The sequence below is a fragment of the Globicephala melas genome, chromosome 15 (genome assembly GCF_963455315.2).
Source record: "Globicephala melas chromosome 15, mGloMel1.2, whole genome shotgun sequence".
Classification (NCBI taxonomy): Eukaryota; Metazoa; Chordata; class Mammalia; order Artiodactyla; family Delphinidae; genus Globicephala; species Globicephala melas.
Window position 1 is genome coordinate 72367164 of NC_083328.1, and position 26968 is coordinate 72394131.

Here is a 26968-nt window from a genome sequence, read left to right on the forward strand (position 1 = left end):
TGAATGTGGTGACTGCAGCATGGCTTTTAGCTATAGGTCACAACTTACTGAACACCAGCGAATTCACAAGGTAGAGAAAGCCCACAGATACGATGAAAATGCAAAGGACTTTAGGCATCCCGCATCATTTACAGTGGTCCAAAGAATTTACATTCTGGATAAACACCTTGAATGTAACCAATGTGGCAAAACCTTTAACAGGACTTCAATGTTTATTCAACAACAGAGCACACACGGCGGACTGAAACCACACAAGTGTGATGTGTGTCCGAGGGCCTTCAGGTTTCTTTCATCCCTTATTACACATCAGAGATTTCATGCTGGCAAGAGATCACATCTGACTCAGCATCAAAGAATTCCTCCACAAAAGAAACTCTTTGTCCGTACATTTTGTGGAAGGACCTTTCACAGTTTCTCAGAAAAAATTCAACACCAAAAAACTCATACTAGAAAGAAATATTACACATGTAATCACTGCAGAAAGGACTTCAATCCATATTCAGTTTCTCTTACATCAAAGAGTTCATACTGGAGAGAGACCCTACAAATGTAATGATTGTGAAAAATCCTTTAAAAGCCAATCGAATCTTAACAAACATCAGAAAATTCATACTGGAGAGAAGCCCTTTTCATGTAATGAATGTGAGAAGATCTTTACCCAGCTCATAGATCTTAATCGTCATCAACAAATCCACACTGGGGAGAAACTTTACATCTGTGATAACTGTAAAAAGACCTTTGTCCGTTTCTCAGATCTAACGCGACACCAAAGAACTCATACTGGAGAGAGACCCTACAAATGTAATGTTTGTGAAAAAACCTTTAAACATCAGTCAAATGTTATTAAACACCAGAAAATTCATTCTGAAGACAGGCCCTTTACATGCGACAGATGTGAAAATACCTTTCGCTATTACTCTGATCTTAACCGACATAAAAAAATTCACACTAAAGAGAAACCCTATAAATGTAGTGAGTGTCAAAAGCTTTTTAACCATAGTTCAAACCTTAGTAAGCATATGAAAATCCATACTGGAGAGAAACCCTTCATATGTAATCAATGTGGAAAAGCTTTCCGTCTAAACTCTATAAACTTTCTTGATATCTGAAAACTCATAATAAAAAGAAACCCTAAGACTATAGAAGATGCAGGAAGGCACTTAGAAATCACTTACCTTTTACTAGAAATCAAAAATCTAAACCAAAGAGATCAATGTGGAAAGGGTTTTAACCAAAGCCCATTCTTCTGCATGAATTCATCCTGTATGGAATACTTTAGAAATTTAAATACATGTTGAAGAAACGGGAAGATGTGATCAGAGATGTACTTTCTATATTATAATTGACTCAAATCTTTGAGCAAAAATAGTTAAACATGCTCAAGCAAAACGTGAAACTGAATAAGGCAGTTCCTATGATGGGAAGTAGGCTAAGAGGCAGCTCAAAGGGTGTAGTAAAAAGAACAGATTCGTTTTGCTGTTTGTTCATAATCTATTTTCACTGGGTGAATACAGTCATATTTTTAATAGAGGTAGCTCTCTAGAAGTGTAAACTTTTGTATGGAGAGGATGCAACCCTAACCTACGTGTAAGTAAGGAAAACAAAAGCCATCTCTTTGGAATTAAAACTTCAGAGAAGAAGAAACTTTGCCAGTGAACAATGAAAAACAAAAAGTGGGTCACTATTTAAAAAACTAAAGGATAAAGAGTTAAGAGGGTAGACATGAGAAATCCAAAGTTTGTGGGTCAGTGGTGAGAAGACAGTTTCTGCTCCTGTTCTAAATGAAAACAACTCGGAGACACCCAGCGTCCCCAAATTCTTGGATGTATCTGGAGAACGAAGAGGAGATGGAGAGATTGCAACAATTCTAGGACTTAGATTCAGGACTTGGAGAATTTATGACTCATAGTGTTATCTGTAATAAGTTGATTTCCTGTATTCCCTGATGACTAACTCATAAGTTTTCTAGTGCATGCTAATACTGGTGTGTAAGGCTGGATACAATCAGGTCTTGTGTCAGAAATCTACACTTTCCTGAATTGGGTCCCATAATCATTGGTGGCAGCTTAACCCTGTTCGGCCAAGTGGGATGGGCGTAGTCTAACAAGTCTCTTTAGGACTGGCCTCAATCCATAGAAAGTGATGGAAAGACAACACTGTTTCTTCGAGGGTCATCTTCTCATCTTTCTGACCTCTGCTTTCCCAGATATTAGAGTATAATAGTGGCTACCACAGAGCTAAATTGTTGTAATCCCCAGATGTGGCCCCTCATCTCAAGATCGTTCCTTGTGTGCTTTTTATCTCTAAGAAAAGGTGTGTACATAAGTTCACTTTTTGCAAATAACCTATAAAACTATAATGTGTCTGTTAAGTTACATATGAGCTGAAAATGCAACTGAAATAAGTTTTAAAATGAGTGCAAAATAAATGTTATAAATACAATTATAAAAATGTAAAATGGTTATTGGAATAAGGAGGGGAAAATTTGGCAATTACTCCTAATTTTGGTCCTTAAAATTCTGGTTTAGAGTCAAATTTAACAGGAATTATTTTATGTGCTTAAAAACATTAAGAATTTCCAACATGGCCCCTAACTGTAAAGTCTGTATTATAAGGAGAAAAGAAAGAAGCTTAATAGAACAGAACAGCTTGTACTGAAAAGTCTAGTATTCCAAATTTGCTAACACCAGACTCAATAGAAGCCTAGATTCCAATAAGCAATGTCTAACATATTCTTTTTATATCTGTTGCTATGTTTCCTGGGAACTATCACTAATTATAAGCCAAAAGTCTCTAATTATATGAAAATAAAAAGGATAAAAGGATAGTCATTATGCAAAAGTTAGGCCATTCAAGACATTCTCATTGGCAAGTTTCAGCTGAAAAATCTTAATTTCCTATCGGATTTTAATATTAAAACACATAAGATATTTCTACTGTTTAAGCAAATAATAGAGTTGTCGGTATGATAAGTGGAGAGAGAAGATAGAAATGCTTATATAGAGGCTTAAAATGTCATCTAAACACTAACATAGTGTGCACAACTTCCTTTTTTTGCTTTTAATAATTAATTCCTTATTTAAATCCACTGTCACATGTTTGAGGACAGAATCCAACAGGGTGTTGTAGGTTGATGTGAGTCACTCCAAAAGATACACTGAAGTCTTAACCCCTGTGTGCAGGAAAAACTCAGTTCTCCTGTGTTTCTCCTTTATCCCACACTACCACCACATTCACACTTGTGACACCAGATGTGTGGGTTTTCTCCCACACCAAGCAATTCTGTGATACTGGTTGAGTGTCTTATAATTTAACTCATTTCTGACTATACCCACCTGGGGATAGTGTCAGATCCCACAGGGTAAGGGTACAAGTCCCGCAAGACTGCCCCTCAACCCCAACTTCAAATCCCAAGTCCAGGTTGTCACCTGTGCTTCTGACAGGTTGGCTATAAATCAGAGGTTCCCGTGACCCTCTCCTAGAGTTTGATTAACTTGCTAGAGCAACTCACAGAACTCAGGTGAACAGTTTACTTGCTGTTTACCAGTTTATTATAAAAGGATATGATAAAGGATACAGGTGAACATTTAGATGGAAGACATGCGTAGGGCAAGGTATGTGGGAAGGGGCATGCAGCTCCTGGGGAAGCCACTCTCCCAGCACCTCCACGTGGAAGCTCCAAACCCCATACTGTTGGGGTTTTTATGGAGGTTCCATCATGCAGGCAGGATGTGGAACCAGGAGGATGGAATACCACGGTTAGTCCCCTTATTACCACCTCTGCAGATGAAGGGATTTGGGTCCATTACTAGAAGGCTATGGAGACAGAGTTAGAAGACAAAACCCAACCTGTTCAATCTGAGAATTTAAAGCACCATAAATTAGGAAATTATAAGCTACTAAATTATCATAGGAAAAGTTGGTTTTGATGTGGAATGAAATAAGGTTAGCTCCTCAAACATACTGTCACACAACAATGTGGAAAGGAACAGATTAACTTAAACATCATCTCTTTCATTATTTTAAAAGGGAGGCACACGTGGCATAATGTTTGAATTGTTGAACGTTTTCATGGTGCCTAGTGAATGTTACAACACACTTATTAAACACACTCTATTTTATTCTCCTGCGTGAGTTTTCTGATGTGATAATGAGGTTTGATTTATGGCTGAAAGTTTTCTCACATTAATTGTGTTTATACAATTCACTCCTCTATGCCTATCCACAGAGTTTTAGCATTGTGTAAATTACTTGATTTGTTCCTTTGTTGATCACCGCCTTCTCGGAGCTCATTCCTTTTGAGTTTTCTGATGTAGCAGGAAGTTTGATTTGTGGCAAAATGTTTTCTCACATCCGTGACACTCATAGGGTTTCTCCCTGTGTGTATTTTCTGATGTTCAGTGAGAGTCCACAGCCGATGGTAGGCTTCCCCACACTTGTTACATTCCTAGGGTTTCTCTCCCATATGAATTCTCCGATGTACTCTGAAGGCTGACTTATGGCAGGATTTCCCACGTTCAGCACATTCATACGGCTTCTACCCAGTGTGAGTTCGCTGGTGTTGAACAAGGGAGAACTTCTGGTGGAAGGTTTTCCCACATTCATTACACTCATAGGGTCTCTCTCCTGTGTGTGTCCTCTGATGGCGAGTGAGGGCCGACTTCCGGCAGTAGCTTCTCCCATACTCGCTACATTCATATGGTCTCTCCCATATAGTTCTCTGATGCTTGATGTGTGAGTTTTTGTTGATGGCGTGTCCACGTCCGTTGCACTCATAAAGATTCCCCTTTGTGTGCACTCTCTTATATTCACTGTGGTTTGACGTCACAGTGAATGTTCTACCACATTTATTAAACACACTGCGTTTCTCTCTAGTGTGAGTTCTGTGATGTATAGTGAGTGTTGACTTATGGCAGAAAAATTTCCCACATTTGTTACATAGGTAAGATTTCTCTCCTCTATGAGTTATCTAATGTGCCGTGAGGGCTGCTTTAGTACACAAATTTTTTCCACACTGACTGCATTCATAGGGTTTCTCTCCTGTGTGAGATCTCTGATGCACATTGAGGGCTGAATGACAGAAGGTTTTCCCACATTCATTTGGTTTCTCTCCTCTGTGAGTTTGCTGATGAACAGCGAGGTAAGATTCTTGTTGAAGGTGTTCCCACATTCTTTGCATTCGTAAAGTTTCTCCCGCGTGTGACCTGAAATGTTCAGTGAGGGCTGACTTCCCAAAAAAGGTCTTCCCACATTCATGACACTCATAGGATTTCTCCCCTCTGAATCTTCTGATGCACAACGAGGGCCAATTTGTCAGTGAAGGTTTTTCCACATTCGCTTCATTCATAGGGTCGACCTCCAGTATGAATTCTTTGGTGTCGAGTAAGGTTCGTCTTTACACGGAAAGTTTTCCTACAGTCATTACGAACATAGGGTTTCTCCCCTGTATGAAATCTCTGTGTACAATGAGGGTGGACTTCTTAGAAAAGGTTTTCCTACATTCATTACATTAACTTGGTTTCCTTTCAGAATGTATCCTCTTCTATGTGAAGAGGACTGCCCTCTTGAAGTGGTTTTCCCACATTTTCCATAGCCAAAAGGTCGCTTCAAAGCCTGAATGTTCTGGTGCAGAATCAAATCTTCATTTTGACTTCTGGCTTTCCTAACTGGATTATATTTGTATTGTTTCATTCCAGAACGACTTTTCTCTTGCTTAGAAACGAGTTGCGTTTTCCCACATCTACTGTATTCATCAGGAACCTTTTTAAAGTAGCTTTTCTTTGCAACGATTACTTCTGAATTAGTTTTTAAATTGTTTCCACGTGGATATCTGTAGGGTGTTTTTCTTGAGGGAACAATATTCATGCCCAGATTAAATGTTTTCCCAAATACAGTAGCTCTCTCTGTAATCAGTGTTTTATTGCAGAAGAATACAATTTGCCTCAAATGTTTGCCTTGGATTTCCTTGTCCTCCTTTAAGGCATCATCAGCTTCTAGGAGGGAGTACCATTAATAATAACTTGTGATCCGTGACACACTTGCTATGAAATGAGAGTTCCTTACAAATGCCTTGTTGGACTGGCCCAGCTCTTCAGGATTAAGGAAATGTCAAATACAAACATCTCCGACTGATTTGGGGGAAAGAAAAAAACAAACAATAGAAAAAAAGCCAGCCCACCCACACCAGCCTGTTTAACAGGATGAAAGGAAGAGGAAAGTAGCAAAGAATACGAGTACCTCTGCCATGGAAAAAGGAAAACAGTCACAAGGAACAGTAAGCACAAAGTATACTGCAAGTGTGTCTGACACAGTATTGAATAAGACAGATGAGACTCAAAGAAGCACTCAGAGACAGTGAGACCAGCAGAACAGACTTCAGAGAGATGGTCAGAGTTACAAAGAGACACAGAGGAAGGGGTGAGTCTCAAATTTTGCCAGCGACATGGGAACTTCAGAATTTGCACAAATGCAAAGAATAGAAAGAAAGATTGTGGGCTGAGCAGGGCTGGAAGTAGGGTGAGGTAGGTGTGACCTCTAGGGCACCTGCACCACCCCAAGAGTGAGTGTCTTCTTAAGTTTTGTATCTGAGGCACCTTGGTTGTCTCACCCTAGTCCCCCCGCAGTGGGGCTGAGCGTGGAGAGTGAAACTGGTCTCTCAGTTAAAGGATGGAGAGAAACGTGGAATGCAACTAGATTTGCAAATAGATTGTGTAAATCAAGCAAGATTTATTTTTTTAAGACTGACCTATGAATGTCTGAATATACAGCAAGTCTATGTTAAAGGAAGGTGGGGTCAGGTAGGCAAAAGAGAATGCCACAGAACTAAAGTTAAGAGTACGCTAAAAGAAGGTCTGTATACCAGGGATGGATAACTTAGCAGCAAAAATCTTTATAAATTTCGATTAAAGAAGTACATTTAGGACTTCCCTTGGTGGTGCAGTGGTTAAGAATCCGTCTGCCAATGCAGGGGACATGGGTTCGAGCCCTACTCCGGGAAGATGCCACATGCCACGGAGCAACTAAGCCCATGTGCCACAGCTACTGAGCCTGTGCTCTAGAGCCTGCGAGCCACAACTACTGAGCCCGTGTGCCACAACTACTGAAGCCCACGTGCCTAGAGCCTGTGCTCCACAACAAGAGAAGCCACCGCAATGAGAAGCCCGTGCGTGGTAACCAAGAGTAGCCCCCGCTCGCCACAACTAGAGAAAGCCCGCACGCAGCAACAAAGACCCAACACAGCCAACAACAAATAAACAAGCAAACAAATAAATAAAAATTTTTAAAAAAAGAAGTACATTTATTCGGGGACAATGTTTTTAAGTATCTATAGCATGACAGTCATTTGCCCTCAATTACTTCCCAAGGTCTGGGGCCTATAAAAAGAGATTCCTGAGGAACACTGCAAAGATGCCAACTACGCTCACTAACCACCACAGAACTCTCATTTCCACCGGTTTCCACCTGCTTAGTTATCACTCACCTGAGTAGTTCTGACTTGAGAATTCCTCTACTGTCCATGGTTCTTCTCTTTGCTCCAGTCTGAAGATCACATCTGGTTTGCTAACGTTGATACTCTGTTAAAATGATATAGAACTTGGACCAAGCCCTTTGGACTTTGGGGACTTGAAGGATGAAGAAAGACAGCTTCAAAAGCTGTGTGATGAAGATGTCCAGCAACAGGTCATTAGAGCTAGAACATTCAGGGGAAGGGTGGAGGGAGGGCAGTGAGCCCAAGCACAAGGCTAACATTGCCTCAAAGGGTTTAATCATCTCTCTCCCCTGACACTCAAGGCTAAATAATGAAATTCAACATGTTTTTGCAACACAGAGCAAACACATCTCTTGGTAGTTACACAGGGAAGCTGTACTTACCCACTGAGATGCGGTTGTTCTCCAGCATCACATCCCTCTACAGGAGCCTCTGAGCATGGTCCAGGTGCCGCCACTCCTCCTGGGTGAAGTCCGCAGTCAGGTCCTTGAATGAAACCAACCTCTGAAAGAATACGTTTAATCTGAGGTGAACAGAAGCCCAGTGGATCCCTGGGGTGCCCCCATCCTCCACTTTGGAGACCACTGTTGTGATCATGGAAATCCAGAGATATTTGTCAGCGAGGACTATTAAGATTTGTGATCAAACTTGCATTTTGGAAGCAATGCTCCAGAGCATAGGGGTCTGCACACGACAGCCTGTGAGCCTAATCCAACCCACTAAGACCCAAATTCGGCCATGCCCATTTGTTTGCACGTTATCTATACTGCTGTCACACTACAGCAGCTATGCTGAGTTGATTTGACAGAGACCATAGGGCCGGCAAAGCCAAAAGTAGTTATTATCTGGTCCTTTACGGAAAATGTCTGCTGTCCCCAACTCTAGAAAAATGGGAAATGGATTAAAGATCAGATTAGAGGGGAAGAGAACTAGGACGCCATGGTTAGACATGACCACAGGCAGCTCTGGTAGGGGTGGGAAGGAGGGAATCAATCCTCCATGATGAGGAGCCAGAGGAGTTGGCCACTAATCGGTTGTGCATGGGAGATATAATGTGCAGATTATTTTGTTCCAGATCATTTTGGTAGCATCATATGCTGAGATTAGGAATACAAGCCAAAACCAAAACAAAAGAATTGAGCATAGGAAACTGATGCATTGCTGTTTCAGATGCCATGCTCGAGTCTGTGAAGGACACAAGTAGAGATGTCCAGTGGGCAGCTGGATATTTGGTTCTGAAGCTCAGAAGAGAGTGGTGACCAAAAGCAATATTAGAAGGCATAAATAACGGGGAAGATCTCTATGGACCAATATGGAGTGATTCCCAGGCTGTATTGGTAAGTGAGAAGGAGTATCTATAGTATGCTACCTTTTATGTAAGAAAGGGGATGTAAGAAAATACACATGTATCTGCTTATGTGTACAAAAGGAAATACAGAAAGGGTAGACCAGAAACCAAAGAAACTGGTTACCTTCAGGGGACAGGTGGGACTAGTTGGAAAGAATGGGGGCGACAGGAATGGGGTAGAATGGGATGGGGGGGAAGTGACAACTCTCTAAGTGTATCTTTATCTGTGGCTTCACAGACGTTCTCACTGATGCATTTCAAGGAAGGTGTGGTCAAACTGTCAAATGCAACAAAGAGTTTAGTAAAGCATGAACTGGAAAATACCCACTAGATTTGAAAATATTTACTAGAACAGATTCATGAGTGTGGTGGCGGCAGACACAGACTGCATCAAGTGTGTTGAAATGACATGAGCAGGTGAGAACCGTGGTTCCAGCAACTCAGAATCAGAGAGTGGAGGGCACTTCCCTAGTGGGCCAGTGGAAGACTCCACGCTCCCAATGCAGGGGGGTCCAGGTTCAATTCCTACCCGGGGAACTAGATCCTGCATGCATGCCGTAACTAAGACCTGGTGCAGCCAAAAATAAATAAATAAATGAAAATAAAATCTTAAAAAAAAAAAAAAAAAGACAGAGTGGAGATTGCAGGGAATGACAAGTATGTGTTTAGGAAGTAATCTCCTTAGCTATGCCTGGTACCCCTTGCCTCCAACTCACAGCCTCACCAATCCTCCAATGAAGTGTCTTTTCCTGACAAATCTGTACCCTGCCCTTCCCCTTCCATTGCAACTCACATCTTTCTTCTGAAAGTTGAACCGAGGCTTTGCTGAGTCACAATAATCAATGGTCTTTGAATATAGCATGATCACCCAGATTCTGCTCACCCTGGAGAGGAAAATTCTGGTCCAGTAACTTTTTTTTTTTTTTGCGGTACGCGGGCCTCTCACTGTTGTGGCCTCTCCTGTTGCGGAGCACAGGCTCCGGACGCGCAGGCTCAGCGGCCATGGCTCACGGGCCCAGCTGCTCTGCGGCATGTGGGATCCTCCCGGACGGGGGCACAAACCCGCATCCCCTGCATCGGCAGGCGGACTCCCAACCACTGCGCCAGCAGGGAAGCCCCTGGTCCAGTAACTCTTGAATATGCTCCTTTCAGGAATTCTCTCTTGGCCTTAAAATCCTAGGGAGAGATTTCACTTCAGAAACATGTTCTTCCAGGTGTGATTTCTGTCCTTGGCGCCTTCTGCTTTTTCCTTCACTGGGATGGTTTTGTTTCCACCTGGGCGTAGCAGTCACTTTTCCATTAGCTGGAATCTGCACTTGGGGTCCCAAGGTTCAAGTGCCTGGTGAGCTGGACCTTTCCTAAAATCCAATCAAGGCTGCTGAGAAGTGAGACAATACCGCAGGAGGCAGAAAGAGCCTAGAAGCCTCGATTACGCCTTGTGACCTAAGAAAAATAGGTCCAATGGTTTGATTATCAAAATACACAGTATAACTGCTTTCTAGGGCACACAGAAGGCAAGTCATCATGCCAGAAAAAACCCAATGTGTAGGCAGAGGGGAATGCATATTACAAAGATCATGAGACTGGGAGTAAAATAGACTTCATTTTAAAATCAACTCAGTCACCAGAGAATAAATCACTTTAGCTCTCTGTAAATGAGGTTTTAAAATGTGCTCCAACAGGGGGCAGTAATGCCGACTTCACAGCCTGGTTGGGAGGACTGAGGGAGATATCTAAAAATCTTTGTAACACTGATCGCAAGGGATACGTGTCGAGGGTGTATTATATTCTGGGCTTACTTTTTACTTCAGAACAACCCTATGGGGCAAATATTATTCCTAGGCTCATTTTACAGATGAGAAAACAGGATGAAATAACATGCCCTGGGATGCAGTGCTGTTCTGTGGCAGCACCTGGTCTGAACACAAACATCAGGCTCTTAAAACCTCATGCAGCGCTGCAGACAACACCCCCCAGCGCCAGCCCCCTGAAATCTTTTCCAGTCATATCTACACCCTGGCCATTCTCTTCAACTGAAGCTCACATCTTTCTTTTAATAAATGCTTAGTATAAAGTAACTAATATAATGATTACCGTATTTGTTTCTATAAATATTCCTTCCCTTCCCTAACGTCCTCCAGTATTCTTCAACCCAGCCCAGCAGGCTGCAGATCCAAGCGCCTCAGCGGAACTTTGGGGATCAGATTTTAGCCATTTGGATGTACAAACCTTGCACCTCCACAGAGCACCTTCTTCAGGCAATGAAGGGCTGCAGGGAGCGCCCGCCATGAGGCCTGCAGGTCAGGAGCCCGGCCCTCGCTCCCCTTCTCCGGGACCATGGGAAACCCGGCTCCGGGCCTCCCTGGAGAGGGATGCGGGGAGAGCGCGCATCCACTCTCCGAGGACCGAGGCCAGCTCCGCCCAGCCACTTCCCCTCCAGCCCCCGAGGGCTCGGAGCTCCCCGCCAGTCATTTAACTTGTGGGTGCACCCGCTTCGCTCCCAGTTCACCAGGCCCAGGTGACCACGGAACGCCGCGCCCCGTAGGCTGCAGGACCCGCCGCGGGAAAAGCCTAGAGAACAAGCAGACGCGCCCACGTAGAAAGCCGAGGCCCCACATGCGCAGAAGAGTCCGCCGGGCCGTCCTTCCCAGGTTTTCCAAAGGGCGGTCGAAGCTTTTCCGGACTACATTCCCCATAAGACACCGCGGCCACCGCCCACAACGGAGGGCTCCTTAGAGGAGCCTCTGTCGTCCTTACTCAGCTTGGTTGATTGCTAGGAACCATTAATACAAAAAGAAAAGGTGCATATGAATTTCACCGAAGACTATAGATGAGAAGCGAAGATTACAGACTATGAGGTGTCCACCAAAATGCTAATGATTCCCAAATCCTTATCTTTCTCCTAAACTTCTCTTAGGAACACCAGAGGTGTATAGTCCCTTATTCTTCCTACTGTTTTTCCTGCTCAGCATCAGAACACACACTGGGGAGTATACCCAATGAGCATTTTAAATGTGAGAAAGCCTTCTATAGTATATATCCAGGAAGGCTGGGGGTGGAAGGCTGAAGATAAAGGCCAGTTGGGCCCAGAGAGCGCTCCTCCCACCTGCATTCTTAGAAAACCCTTGGGAGGCTGCACTGCTGGAATGGGGGTGGGGGGGAACGAGGAGCCTGGACACATGCGTTCCTGCACGCAGTTCCCTTACAGTGTCGCCTCTGTCGCTCCCTTGTCCCCTCTAAGCCTGTATACTTGTCCATAAAAATAGGTATGAAACCTCCCAAATAGGGATACTATCAGGAACCATCAGAGAATCAGAAACACAGTAAGTGCTTAATAAATGCTGAATTTCTCTCCATCTCCCCAGAACCCATCCTCTTGGGCTTTCAGACTGTCCCGGTCCATTGGGGCAGTTTTAGCGCCAGATGGCGTAGTATAGTCTTGGGAAAGTCACTTCACCTCTCTGAGCCTCACTTTCCCCATCAGTAGAAGAAAGAGAATAACAGCTACGGTGTAGGGACTCACTGAGGAAGTTTAATAACAAACCAAGATGAATTTAGCGTTTAGTTTGTGACATTGACTCTAAATGAATCATGCCATTTCTGTGCCGTTACCTCATACAACAGGAGAGGCAATGGAGGCTCAGAAACGCTCAGAAGTGATGTCGCCAAAAACAAGCCGAGTAAGTGGCACCACCTGGACTTGAACTTGAGCTTGACTCTAGGAGGGCCCAAGGTTCCATCCACCAATCTGCTGCTGGCTCAGTACAGGGGTCCGAATGAGGAGGGACGTCCCTACCTGCTTTCGGGAGTTGAGGTCACCCCTCCTGCCGCGGGAGGAGAAGCGCCCTTGGCCAGCGGGGCCGCCCTGGTGCACAGAGCCCGATCGTCCCCAGTCACCAGCGGCCCCACGAAGAGGACGCGTGCTATGAGTGCATAGGACACGGTGGCCAGGCCCAGGGACAGCGCGCAGAAGAGCGCAAAGTCCAGGAAGTAGACGGGCGACTACAGAGTGTGACACGCGGTAGCTGCACTGCTCCTGTACGCCGTCGGCTTACGCGGTCTCGCGCGTGCCCACCAGGAAGAGCCAAAGCGCGTAGGCGCCGGTGCCCAGCCACACCAGCGCTGCAGTGCGCTTGGTTCATGCCGCGGTGGACAGAACCTGGGCGCTCAGAGGACGGCAGATGGCGAGGTAGCGCTCCACCTTGGACGCGTTGATGCCCACGTACTGCACGTAGGTGATGCCCAGGCAGCCTGCGTGGTCGAAGACCCAAACCCGCGCGGATGCCGCCTCGGCCACGGTGGGCACTTCAGCAGCCAGGAGCACCAGCAGGTCCGCGGTGGCCAGACTCACCAGGTAACAGTTGGTGGGTGTGACCATGTGGCGGCTCCGGACCACCACCAGGACCACCGTGGCGTTGCCCACCACACGCACGGCGCACACGAGGGGCACCAGGGTCAAGGTACAGGGCCCGTACAGCCAATGGAGGGTGGTGAATGGGGCCCAGGCCTCGCGCGCTCAGGGTGCTTGGTGGGTTTCTCCATGCGCCCCTGTCCGTGCTGTACCCCTAAGGCAGCAGCGAGTTAGGGAATTACTCCCGGGTGCGAAGGTGTCCTCGGCGAATCTCCGTGCAGGAAGCTGCAGGTCCCGCAGCTGGTCTCCAGCTGAACTGGTTTCTTCAGCTCCCTGCAGGGTCTCAATTTCACTACGCGGACGCTGGGGACTCCGAGGAATCAGGAATTAGGCTCGTGCTGCTCCGTTTCCAAGACGACTTGTAGCCGGCGTTGGCGCGATCATTGCCGGGGTGGGGTTTACTGTAGGGGCTCGTTCTGGATTGTGGGGTCGCGCTCTAGCAGTGGACCGGGCACCCGACTGCCGCCTCCTACAGGAGCGACTGCTGGAGCGCTCTCAGCTCTTACCTCCCCTCCCCAGGTTCGCGAAGCTCAGGACTCTAAATCCGGGTATCCAATGAAGCGCGGTGCGTACTGACCGATCTTCGCCTCCCTAGCGTTTTTCTTCTCTCTGCTTTTCACGACCACCCCAGGCAGGCTCCTCTGCCGGACTTGGCTTGTCCTCTCCATTGATGCCACTTGTCTGATTCTGCTTGCACACGGGGTCAGGTAGAGGATGCAGGGTGCGCTGGGGAACGGATGCCTAAAAGGGGCAGTGGGATCTGGCGCCCTGCCTGCGCGCCTTTGCCCTGGGCTTTCGTTCCCTCCCTTCCTTCTCTACAGGAGCGGCTCCACTGGGCAAGGGCGGAGGAGTCCGCGACTCGCTGGCTTCCCAACACAATCCTGGGATCCTGTCGTGTTTTCCCTGGCAGAGACTTCAGCCCTACTGTTGACAAATGGGGAACCAAGGCCCAGAGCTGTGGGGAAGGAAAAGTATTTGCCCATCTAGACTTGAGTTGGTCCTGTGTCCTCCTTGTCACCTTTTCACTTTCTCCTGCTTACTTTTCCCAGTTGTTTTTTTTTTTTTCCTCCTGAAGAAAACCTGTAAATTCTTGGAGGGTGTGCCCCACCTTCCCACAAGAGTTTCTCCCATCTCTAAGACTGTGCCACTCACAGGGCACAAACCTGTTAGGAATCTTTAGCTCTGTTCCTGCTACAGAAAAGGTGCTTAATGGTAGTCGAAAGAAGGAAAAAACTTGTTTCTTCACTAGAGGAAGCGTCCTGAAGGTGGGACCGCACTAAGCCTCATAAAAAGCATAAAGGCTGCTTTCCAGGGAGCCTAGCTTCCTGCCTGCACATAGCAGATGCTGAGGAATTATTCACTGCTGACGAGCCATCAATTATGCTCTCTAAAAATTATTTCTTCATCTGTGAAATGGAATAATAATGAGAGAACCCACCTCAGAGTGTCCTCGGGAGGCTCACATGATTGATGTGGGGAAAATCCATGTAATGCTTAGCTGTGCTTGGCTGTAGTAAGGGGTGAATATATTGGTAATTACAGTTATACACACTTCTCTGTGTGTCTGAGCAGTTTGCTCTGCCTACAGATCTGATAAATGGACAAAAAAATTAATGAGAGGGAACTTGGCAGGGGAGTATTTGGGGGGCACCAGCCAAGGTCCTATTGCCCCCCATTGTCAGTCTTTGTAACAAATCATGACTAATGTATATGAAACACCTAGTATTGCCTGGTGATACTCTGTGTGCTTCACAAGTATTATTTAATTCTATACTTACAACATCCTATAGGGAAACTATTATTAGATGCCCATTTTACAGACAAAGAAACTGAGTCCCAGAGCAGTTAAATAACATGCTCAAGGTTACATAGGTTAGTAAGGGGGCGGAGTACTAGAATTTGAGCCCAGTAGCTTGACTGTGGAGTCCATGCTCTTACCCACCATGCTATACTACCTCTCAGCAATGTTCTCTGCGATCTTCATCAGTAGCAATAGCAAAGCATCCTACTTGGAGCCGAACACCACGGCAGGTGCCTTACATTCATTATGTCTATTTCTCACAGCCCTATCTAGGCAGGTATTATTATTCCCATTTTATAGATGAGGAAATTAGGTCCAGAGAGGAATAATTTCCAATGTCATGCAGACAGTAGGGACCAAACAGAAGCAGAACCCCAATACTCCCAACTTTATGCACCCTGCCCCCACTCCAATCCCAGCTGTCCCTTGCTCAGCTCTTTCTAAGGTAGCAAAGGCCAGTTAAGTCCAGGATGCCTCCTCCCTGCTCCAGGTGTGGCAGTCCTCCCTGAATGTGGTCCAGAGCAATCCTTTTAGCCATATTAATTGCAAGTGGCTCCCGGACTTCTCTAAGCCTGCCAGCTCTCTCTCTCCTGCCTAATCGAGCTGTTCAGTTGCCAGCAGCAAGGCATAGTACTTGGCAATGAACTAAATATGTCTAAAGTGGAATTCTTTGATTTCCCATATCCTACCTCATCCATTTCTAGTCTTCCTTATCTTAGCAAAGCCACCAGTTGCTAAAACATCCACCCAGTTGCTAAAACCAAATATTTGGGAGTTATTATCTCTCTCTCTCCCTCACCACTGACATCCAATACTTTGGCAAGTTCTTCAATTCTACCCCCAAAATGTACCTCAAATTAATCCAAATTTCACCACCATGTTCTCTACCAACACTTTCATTTATCCATAATCTTTTGTTTGGGCAACTGTAATTGTTTCCTAGCGGGTCTCTCAGCTACATTCTTGCTCCTCTCTCTACAGACAGCATCAAGGGATCCCTTAAAAAATAGAAACCATTCCCCTGCTTATACCCTTCAGCAGCAACCTTTTTCACTTAAAACAAATCCAAACACTTTATACAAGCCCTAGAATTCCCTCTGTGATGTGGCCCTTTTCTACCTCTCCCTCTTACTCATGATGCTTCAACCATAGCTTCCATCTTTCTGTTTGGCTTACGTGGTATACTAGGTTGAATAGTATCCTCCCCAAATTCATGTCCACCAGAACCTCAGAATGTCACCTTATTTGGAAATTGGGTCTTTGCAGATGTAATTAAGATGAGGTCATAATGGATTAAGGTGGCCCTAAATCCAATGGATGACATTTTTATAAGAAAAAAGGAGAGGGAGATTCAGACACGGAGACACAGAGGAGACATTCACAGGGAAGAAGGGCATGTAAAGACGGAGGCAGAGATTGAAGTGATGCAACTACAAGCCAAGGAAGAAGCTAAGAAGAGGCAAGGAAAGATTCTTCCCGTGAGCCTTCAGAGGGAGCGGGCTCTGCTGACACCTTGATTTCAGACGTATAGCCTCCCAAAATGAAGACAATAAACTTTTGTTTTAGGCCACTCAGTGTGTGGGAATTTGTTACAGCAGTCCTGGAAAGCTAATAGATGTGGCAAGCTCCTTCCTGCCTTGGAAACTTTGTACCCGCTGTTCCCTTTACGTGGAAACCTCTTCTACTGGGTCATCACATGGCTGGTTTCATATCATCCTTTCTGGTCTCCACTGGGATCTGTCTCCTCAGAGATGCCTTCCTCAACCACCCTAAAGTCACTTCCCTTGAATTACTGTGAACCACAACTCCTTTACTTTTCTTCATAGCACTTACCACTCTGAAATTATTTTATAGATTTCTTTGAATATTTCTTTGAATATTTATTTGTTATCTTTCTTATCCTAACAGAAGCAGACTACATAAGAATCACAGCTACATACCCAACACCCAGACAAGTACCTTGTATATGATAGGAACTCAATAAATATTTGTTAAATGAACTTATTAAATAAAGGCTCAGAACAGTCAAAGAAGAAAACTTTCCCAGTGTCACACCACCAGGAAGTGGCAAAGCTGTGACTTAAACGCAGGTGCTCAGCTGGAAAAATAAGACTGGGTTTGCAGTGCAAGTCTGACCTAGAAGATTAATTTAAGGCCAGGAAGAAACCTTCTCTTAACATAAGGTTGGGGAGCTGTCCAAGGCCCCTGGTGCTGAATTCCAGGTTTGAGTTGGATGGTGTCATAGAGGCATCTTTCTCATCCATGGACACAGCTAAGACAGTGCATCCTGAGAGCCAGCTATCTGAATGGTGCTTCCTGTTTCTCACCTTCCTGATTATCCCAGAGCTGAGCTCCCCGGTTAAGACAGTTCTGGGCTCTCATTCCTGGAGGTCCCCTCCTCCAGCGCTTCCAAACGTTTGTAGGGACTCATTCCCTGTATTAAATATCTCCTGGCTTAAAATATCTAAAGAAATTTCTTTTATCTGTAATAAAACCCTGACTGATAGGACACCCAATTCAGCCCACATTAGTTCTTTCTAAATTAGATCAACTTAGAGTTTCATATTTCTTTTTGCTTCCTTATCTACCCCTTACTCAGATTGCACGTGAAGAAAGCCCTAGAAGCTGACCCAGTGAGCAAGAAAGCTTACTTTTTGAGAAGTATAGGGGCAATGATGAAAAGATTGTAAACTCCTATTTTGTTTTTTACATCCCTATTGTTGAAAGCAACAACAAAAAAAACAACTCAGGGTTTTACAATAATTAATCAGGATTCATGGTCCCCCAGTCCACTCTAGCCAGAATTTGGAGGGGAGCAGAGGAGGGACGTGAGTTTGGCCCCGGAGAATCCACAGACCATCTTTCTGCTACATTGCCAGCTCAGGACAGGCTGCCCACATTCCTTGGTTCAGGGCCCCTTCCTCACAATGACGTCACTCCAACCTCTGTTCTGGTCATCACATTCCCTCCTTTTGACTCTGACCTTCCTTCCTCCCTCTTATAAAGACCATTGTGATTATATTGCCTCCCCACACACCCCAGAAAACCCAGGATAATCTCCCCATCTCAAGACCCTTGACTTAATCACATCCACAAAAACCCTTTGGTCATGTCAGGTGGCATATTCACAGGTTCTGGGGATTAGGGTATGGACAGCTTTTGGGGGCATTATTCTGTCTACCACATGTGTGGTACGAGGGAGCTGGCCTTAGGAGGCAAAGCTGATGCACTTCCTGGGGCCTGATGTGATTCTCTCAAATGTACTGGCTGTTTAAGTTGAAACTCTTGTCTGGGGATGTATTTCTTTTCTTTCCTTTTTTTTTTTTTCAACATCTTTACTGGAGTATGATTGCTCTACAATGGTGCGTTAGCTTCTGCTGTGTAATAAAGTGAATCAACCATACGTATACACATATCTCCATATCCCCTCCCTCTTGCATCTCCCTCCCACCCTCCCTAGGGGATGTATTGCTTAGTGCTTTGTATCTTTCCCTTTGGCCACAAACTTGGCCTGATGCAGGCTGCTTCCAGTGCCTGACTATTCCCTTCTGCAAGCCCAGAATCTTCAGGAAGGAGCCCAGACCAGAGAAAGCGCAATTCTACCTCCAGATATCTGACCATTCAACTAATTGTTCCTGAGCCCTTGCTCAGGTTCTGCTTTAGATGCTAGGAAAACTGTGGAGGACCAGACAGATAGCATGGGATTTACATGTTTGTGGGGATGACATGAAACACACCAGCAAATAAACAAAAAAAAAAAGGCAGCTAAACATACAAATGCATAGGGAATGAAGGATATTGATAAGGGTACGTATAAAGATGGTAAAACAACTTAATATGATAGATCAGCGGTCAGCAAACATTTTATTTAAAGAGCCAGATAGTAAATATTTCAGATTTTCTAGGCCACGTCTCAACTACTCAAATTTCCCATCAGAGCAAAAGAAGTCAGAGACAATCCTTAAACTAATGGGTGTGGCAATGGTCCAATAAAACTCTATTCATGGAAACAGGCCCGATTTGGCCCACAGATTGGAGCTTGCTGACTCCTGTAATAGAGCAGAACTAGGTGGGATGGGACAGTTTTAGGTAGAATAGTCAGGGAAGGCTTCTCTGAGGAGGTGACATTTGAGCTAATGCCCAAGTGACGCAAAGAAGTCAGCCATGCCGAGACTTGAAGGAAGAGTGTTCCGGGATGTGGGAATAGCAAAGGCATTGCCCCGAGGTGCAAACCAGCCTCTGAGGAGCTTAAGTCCATGCGGCCAGGGCATAGGGAGGGAGGAAGAGGCTGGCTCAGTCAAGGTTTTGTGACCCAGGAAAGAGCTCTCAAAGGGATAACTACAGAGAGTTTTGTTTTTTTTTTTCCTTTTGGTCTCACAGCATGCAGGATCTTAGTTCCCTGACCAGGGATTGAACCTGTGACCCCTGCAGTGCAAGCACGGAGTCGTAACCACTGGACCGCCAGGGAATTCCCTAAAGAGAATTTAATGAAGGCATAGAGGCGGGGACTTGGTTAAGGGAATGATAACGACATCCCCAGAGACCTGTACCTGGTAGATGGAAGCTGTACCTCTCTGGAACGCAGGGGGAACCGTAGCAGTGGGAGCGAGGTCACCCAGAGCGTGGAACGTGGCCTTTGCCAAATAAATGCCCAGAAGGCCGCAGGGATCAACAGCCTGACCTCGTTCTCTCTTCCCACTTTGAATCACCTGCCGGTGCCTCCCATTGGCTGAGCCCAACCAGGAGTCAGAGGTCAAGGGAACCAGGGTGATAGAACCACAAATGTCAGACTCCTGGGAAAGAGAGCAGGTGAGAGAAAGGCAGAGAACGACCTGGAGGGAAAAACAGGGAATACCAAGCCCACAGGGTATGGAGTTGCGATTTTATTGTAACTTCGATAGGGATGGAGTTGCCAAAAAATACGATTACCCAACAATTTGAATTTCAGATAAACAACAAATACGGGTTTCGTATAAGTAGCCTCTGGACATACTTATACCAAACCCGTATTCATTGTTTATCTGAAATTCAAGTTGAACCAGGTGGCCTGTATTTTTATTTGCTAAACCTGGCAACCCTAGATGGGGAAACCCTGAAGGAATTTGAAGCAAAGGAATAACAATCTAATTTAGAATTTAATAAATACATTTATTTATAAAATCAAGAAAATTTTAATGACTATAAATAAGTTCAGAAGATTCAGAGACATAGAAATAAGCTCCAGGGGCGTTTAGACACCGTCAGGGTGCAAAGTCTCCACCTACCAGGTACAGCAGCCTATGCAGACGGAAGCCTGGACAGACACCTGGCACCGGCCGGAGGAACCCTGTCTTCACTTTGCGTCGTCCTTTTCTGTTTATCCAGGCCTTTCCTGCCCAGTATCTCATTCCGCCCTTAACACATTCCCGTGTGCAAAGTAGGTCACACTGATTGTTGTTACGCAGTCCTTATGCAGATATAGAAACCAAGGCTCAGAGAGGTGAAGCGACCTACCCAAGGTCACACAGGGGAGGCAGCAGAAGGGCCAAGGTCACCACTCAGGTCTGGGCAACTCCAAAGTGCTTTCCTCTCGGCGCCATTGCTCTCTGTCCTTCCAGGTATCCAGCAGGTCTGTCTAGCCGTTCTAGGTGCTTGCTGCCGGCCCGGGTTTCAGGAGCAGTATGGAGTGCCCGGGGCCAGCTGCTGGCCTCGGTGCCTGTCATATCTTCGCTGGAGCCGGGCATGAAGGTGGTGGACCCTCCTTGCCTCCTGGGTCTTGAAGAAGGAGGCAGCGATGCTGTGCCTCAGGCGCCGGGCGTAGGTCTCCAGGAGGACCGTGGAGCAAGCGACGAGCTGCAGGGCGCCTGCAGCCAGGTGGGCGGCTGTGTGCGGGCGCCGAGGGGGCAGCAGCGGGCAGCCAGGGGCGATGAAGCGCAGCTCCCACTGGAAGGAGTTGTGGGCAGAGAGGAAGGGGCTCTCCAGAGGCGGCTGGTTGAAGAGGAAAGGGATGAAGCCCAGGATGGTGTATGCAGCCTTCAGAAAGGAGAAAAAGGCAAGGTCAGCAGAGAGACACCCCAGCCGTTCCCTGCCCCCCACCACATCTGGATGCTCTTGGGTCTGGACGGGTCCAGCTTTCCCTGTCCTCATCTGCAAAATGGGTGCAAAATCTGACCGTTTTGAGGAGGGTCAACTGAGATCAGGAATCTGAAACAGGCTTTTTACGGAATGAAAAGCACCATACAAATGCTATTTATATTGTTATTACTCTTTGCAGGGAACACTTTAGAGAAAACCAATTCATGCTTAAGGGCATTTACTCTTTTCTGAGCCCGTAGCGAAACTTCAGATGTTCTAGTCCATCAAGTAAGCACAATTTTATGAGGATGAGTCCATGAGCAGCTTCATTTAAAAGACGGGAACCTGGGCTTCCCTGGTGGCACAGTGGTTGAGAGTCCGCCTGCCGATGCAGGGGACATGGGTTCGTGCCCCGGTCCGGGAGGATCCCACATGCCGCAGAGCGGCTGGGCCCGTGAGCCATGGCCGCTGGGCCTGCGCGTCCGGAGCCTGTACTCCGCAACGGGAGAGGCCAGAACAGTGAGAGGCCCGCGTACCGCAAAAAAAATACAAAACAGGAAGCTGGCAGGATTGGCCCGTGGGCTGTTCCCAAGGCTTCCTCCAGTCTGTTATCTACAGATGTGAGCTATTAATAATAGTCACTATTTATTAAACATCTCCCATGTGGTATGGGGCCGCCTAGGTACTTCTAGAGACTACCACATGTTAAGACTCACAGTAACCTTGTAGGGTAAGGAGGATTGATCCAGTTTGTACAAGTGAGAAAAATGAGGCTGGGATATGCTGCGACGTGTGAAGAGTGGCCTTGGGGGGCAAATTATTTTAATATCTCTGGGTATCAGTATCTTCACCTGCGATAAGGGGTGAAAACAGAACCCACTGCCTCAGGCTGTCGTGAGAATTACATGGTTCGTCTGCCAAAGCCCCTGGATCCCACAGCGTATCCAAGCACCACGACTCGAAGGCAAGTAAAATTCAATTTTGAGTCAAGGGTTTAACAAACCCTATCCTCTCCCTCAAGGAAATGACTCTGTGCCCACCTTCCTGTCACGGCACTTACATCATATTTGATGGTGAGCGTGACGGGCACAGCGGGAAGCTGCTGAGCCCAGCCCACGGCTGCCTGCGCCAGGAGAAAGGCCACGTGGTCCACGGCCACTGTCACAGCTGTGGCCATCAGGAGCAGGGTAAGCAGCCCCAGCCTTAGGAGACAACTCAGCAGCTCCCCCTGGGACAGCCTTGGCCGGGCCGCCCACAGCAGCCAGGCTGGTGGGGAGGCCACCAGGTGCGTGGCCCCGATCTCTGCCAGCTGCTGAGCCAGCTGCCAGGTAGCATAGATGTTATCAAACTGCAGGTCAGTCAGGTATCGATGGAGGTACCAGGCTGAATCCACCAGGAGGCCCAGCATAAAGAGCCCTGTGACTGCCCGCTGGGTCCCCAGTGCCACCACCTGGGCCAAGGACTCCAGGCCGGAGAAGTCCTCCAGGACCTGCTGAGTGACCCTGAACACGTGGAGCCGGAAGGCGGAGCCATCGCCCTGGGCCTGGAGCGTCAGGCCCTGGCTGCCTGCTTGGCCGTCAGGGCCCAGAGCCTGGGAGGCTCTGTGCAGCTGGTGAGTGGTGTTGAGCAGACTCTCCAGGGAGCCCTCCGTGACACACCTCAGCACCTGCCCAGCTGCGTGCATGTTGGCCAAGATGTTGGGCACCACGACAATGGCCAGGGTGGCGGTACTCCAGGATAGGAGCAGGCGGCGGCCCTGCTCCGTGCCCAGGGTGGGCACGCTGAGTGCAAACAGACAGCGGGCGGGGGGCACCAGTCCCAGGCCCAGGAAGGCCAGGAAGCCACAGACAGTGGCCACCATGGCCGAGGGCCCTGGAGGATAAAGTAGCAGGGACACCAGCCCATAGTAGGTCAGACCCGCGGCAGCAATGGCCAGGGAACCGCACAGGAGGAGCTGGGTCAGCAGCTGGCCACAGCTGGCTGGGACAGGCTGGGAGAAGACAACCCAGGCGGCCTGCAGCAGGGCAAGGGCCTTGTGGAGCCCCAGGTACCAGAATCTCCACCTGCACACAAGGAAATAGGGGGAGCCTCTATCAGGAGGGTTGGGGCATTGTGTGTCTGCCCAATGCCCCTGCCCTACAAACTCATCAACTGCCAACAGGCTCCACCCCTTTAGCCACAGTGGTGGGCACTCCTCCTAGGTGGGCCAATCAGAGTAACCCACCCCAAACCCACATGACCTAAGCTGAGCCAATCAGAGCCTTCCCCAGGATTATTCTCACTGAGTTGTCAGGGAAGAACTAGTTTCCATGCAGTTCCTGAGGATGAGAGGATGAATACCTGGGCTGCTTGTGTCTTGTGAGGGCAACTGGTGCAAGGGAATGAAAGAGTCATGGAGAGAGAAGCACAAATGAAAGAGAGAGGATGAGAGAGAGAGAAATGGGGAGAGATGCTTTTTCGCTTGAATTCATAGTCTTGGTCAGCTCAGTGTGACCCTGGACACTCCTTCTTTATGGATCTCAGTATCTCCTCTATAATTTAGAGGATGGGAAGAGTGGACCAGCTGATCTCTGAGGAACTTTTCTCCTCTATTGTACTCTTATTTATTCATTCAACAAATATTTACTAAGCAACTACTCTGTGCTAGCCATTGGAGAAACAGGAATGGATAAAACAGAGGAGAATTCCTGGCCTCATAGAGCTTCCATGGAAGAGTGATAGCAGAGGAATAGTAAGAAGAGGTTGGGCTCTGGATACGTTTTGCTGGAAGAGCCAACACGATTGGCAGACTGATTGGTTGTGAGTGTGAGAGAAAGAGGGGGGTTCAGGATGACAATGAGGTTTTGTGTCTGAGCAGCTGAAAGCACTGAGGTGTTGTTTCCTGAGATGGGGAATCTGCGGTTGAAACAGGTTTGGGGGGAGGGGGGAGAGGAAGAATTCAGCTGGCAGTCAGAAATTTGAGCTGCGAGTTGCTGAATGTGTGATTGGAAACAATCTGGAACTCAGAGGAGAGAGCAGGCTGGAGATATAAAGCTGGGAGTTGTGGATTGATAGACGGTATTTAAAGTCATGGGGTAGATGAGATTCCTTAAGACCGTGTGCTGACGGAAGGGAAAGAGCTCCGAAGACAGAGCTTAGTGGCACTCCAGGGTTCATGGGTTGGGAGATGAGGAGGAACCAGCCCAGGAGACCAAGAAGCCAGGCACTGTGGAGCTTGGGAAGCCAAGTCAATGAAATGTTTCAAGAAGGGAGTGAGCAAACGTGTCAAGTGCTGCTGGTGGGTCAAGAAGGATGAGAGCTGAGCAATGACCATTGGATTTAGCCACGTGGAAGTCACTGGTGACCTGGACCAGGGCAGCTGGGTGGCTTGTTCACTAGAGTGGACCCAAGGGAGGCTGGATGGAGAAGAAATTGAGGCACGAGTGCAGACAACGGTTTCAGGTCATTTTTGCAGTAAAGGTGCAGAGAAATGTTGTAGTAGTTGACATGGGAAACGGAACCAAGTTCCTTTAGGATGGAGGAACTTGAGCATGTTTGCAGATGGGGGATCCAATCAAGAGGGGAGACATTGATGAAGGGGAGGCTTGCTGGTGTGACATTCTTCAGTGAGTGGCATGGGTGAGATTGAGAGCATGAAACCTGGGGCTGGTCTTAGAAAGGAGCAGGGGCTGTTCATCCTTAGTAGCAGGTGGGAAGGCACAGGAAATGGTTACAGGTGATGGTGAATGGACAGGTAAGGTGTGCGTACTAATGTATCGGTATCAACCAGTATACACAGAACAGAGCAATAGTTAAGGGCGTGACCTCCAGACTGCTTGGGTTCAAATCCCTGCTTCATCACTCACCATCTGTGTGACCTTGGTCAAGTTTCTTAACCTCTTCGTGCCTCAGTTTTCTCATCTGTAAAATGGTGCATAAAAGTGATACCTCATAGGGTCATGGCACATAGGAAGTACCATGTCAGCTATTACCTGTCACTAGAGCCTCAATTCCACCAGGGCAGGGACTTGGTCTCTTTTGATCACTGATAAATACCAAGGACCTAGCATAGTGTCTGATGTATAGTGGGTGCTCCGTAAATATTTGTGGACTGTAGCATGTTTACTTCTGTTTGTTCAGGGTAGCAGGAAGGCAGATCAGCACTGATGGTGAGGATGCTAGAGGAGATGATGGAAATTTGAAGGCGAAGAAGAAGGTATAACATAGGTGGCCAGGAAAGTGGGAGAGTAAATGAACTCGGGAAGTTATATACACGCTGGGCGGCATTGAGGACCCACTTGAGGTTAGAGGTGATGAATTAGGGTCTTCCCAGTCCCGCTGACATTTTAATTTGGGACTAAACTCCCTTCTACTGTATAATTCATATTTGAAACATGGTCGCTGTTAAAGTGATAGCTAATAATTCGAATGACATTGGAATGGAAAACCAATTCTAAATCGTATTGGGTGCCAAGGTCTGTGCTGAATGTTGTAAATGCTAAGGAACCTGCTGCCATTCGTTGGGAGCTTACTCTGAGCCGAGCATGACGGCAAGCCCTGAGCATGCGTTTTCTCATTCAATTCTCACAACAGTCTCGTAGACATTATCATTACTCCCATTTCGCAGATGGGGAAACTGAGGCTCAAAGAGGTGAGGATTTACCCAAGGTCACACAGCCAGGGAATGGCAGAGACTGAGACCTAGCTCATACCCATCAGGCCTGACCACTGACTGTTTTCTTGCCTGTGGCCCCCAGTGTCCAAGTCCCCAGACCTACCCGGTCCTGACGAGATGCTCAGCTATCTCCTGGGGGGCCCTCATGCTCCCTGAACAGCAGTGGATCTGGGCAGGCGGGCTCAGGCAGCGAAGGTAAGTGGAGAGGAAGTGGGGGGAATTCCGTCCTCCAAAAGTGACCAGAACTGTCACTTCTGCTTTTCTGCCCTGATTTAAGTACCTCTGCTGGCCTTGTCCCGCCCTGCCTGGGCCCACCTCCCAGGGGGGTGGGCAAGCTGACTCATCCTCTTCCGGCAGGCAGGAGCCAGTGGAAGGTGTGGGAGGAGAGAAGAGGCCTTTTCCAAGCAAAGTCTCTAATCCTGATAGCAGGAAGGTAGAATTAGTCCCATTTTACAGAGGAAGAAACTGAGGCTCAGAGAAGCCATACAGCTCATTAGCGGTAGTGCTGGGGCTAGAACTCAGCTCGGCTTCATGTTCCTTCCCCTTGCATAGTTATGTGCCCCCAGAAGAGCGTGATCTCTAACTCTTAGGGGGTGGAAACCCACAGGAGACAATTGGACCTCTGCTATGACTTTCCAATCGTCAGGGACTCTGGTCTCCCGCTCAGCTCCCTTCCTGTCTTTATCCCAACATGGACCTGGCTTCCAATCACAGTTCCGTCCCTCCCTAGCTGTGTGACCTTGGGCAGGTGACCTTGCCTCTCTGTCTCAGTTTTCTCCTCTTAAAAGAGCGTAAGGATAAGAACAGTTAACATTTATCGAGCCCTTGTTAAGTATCAGGCACTCTGCTACATAGCTTCTCTTGGCGTTCACTGAATCTTTTTTTTCCAACAACCCTTTGTGGCAAGGACTGTTATTTCCATTCTTTAGTTCAGAAAACTGAGATCCAGAGACTTAAGTCCCTTAACCCAGCCGCTCAGGTAGTAACAGGTAGAGCCACGATTTATAGTCAGCATCCTTGCTCCAGAGTTTACTGGTCAGCCACTGGGCCCTACTGGTGGGGAGGGAAGAATTCACAAGGTTCTTGGGATGCGTCTGGCACTGCCAAGAGCAGGCACTCAGTGAATGTGAATTCTCTGTTTGTGGGCTCTGCCGCAGTCACTGCCCTGCAGGTACACTTCTGGGCTGTTCTGAAAGCCAATCCCTTCCTGG

General features: G+C 47.1%; 1 protein-coding gene and 1 pseudogene across 1 annotated transcript; both read right to left on the minus strand.

Annotated features, from left to right (window-relative positions):
• Window positions 1–3564: 3564 nt before the first annotated feature.
• LOC138842332 (zinc finger protein 334-like) lies at window positions 3565–12560 on the minus strand (annotated as a pseudogene).
• Window positions 12561–20246: 7686 nt separating this feature from the next.
• Window positions 20247–25904, minus strand: OCSTAMP (osteoclast stimulatory transmembrane protein). Its single transcript, XM_030848806.2, has 3 exons — window positions 25861–25904; window positions 22164–23166; window positions 20247–21061 (listed from the first exon to the last, which is right to left on the minus strand). Exons 1-3 carry the CDS (start codon window positions 25902–25904, stop codon window positions 20699–20701), a joined length of 1410 nt encoding a protein of 469 aa, XP_030704666.2. The 3' UTR covers window positions 20247–20698.
• Window positions 25905–26968: the final 1064 nt, after the last annotated feature.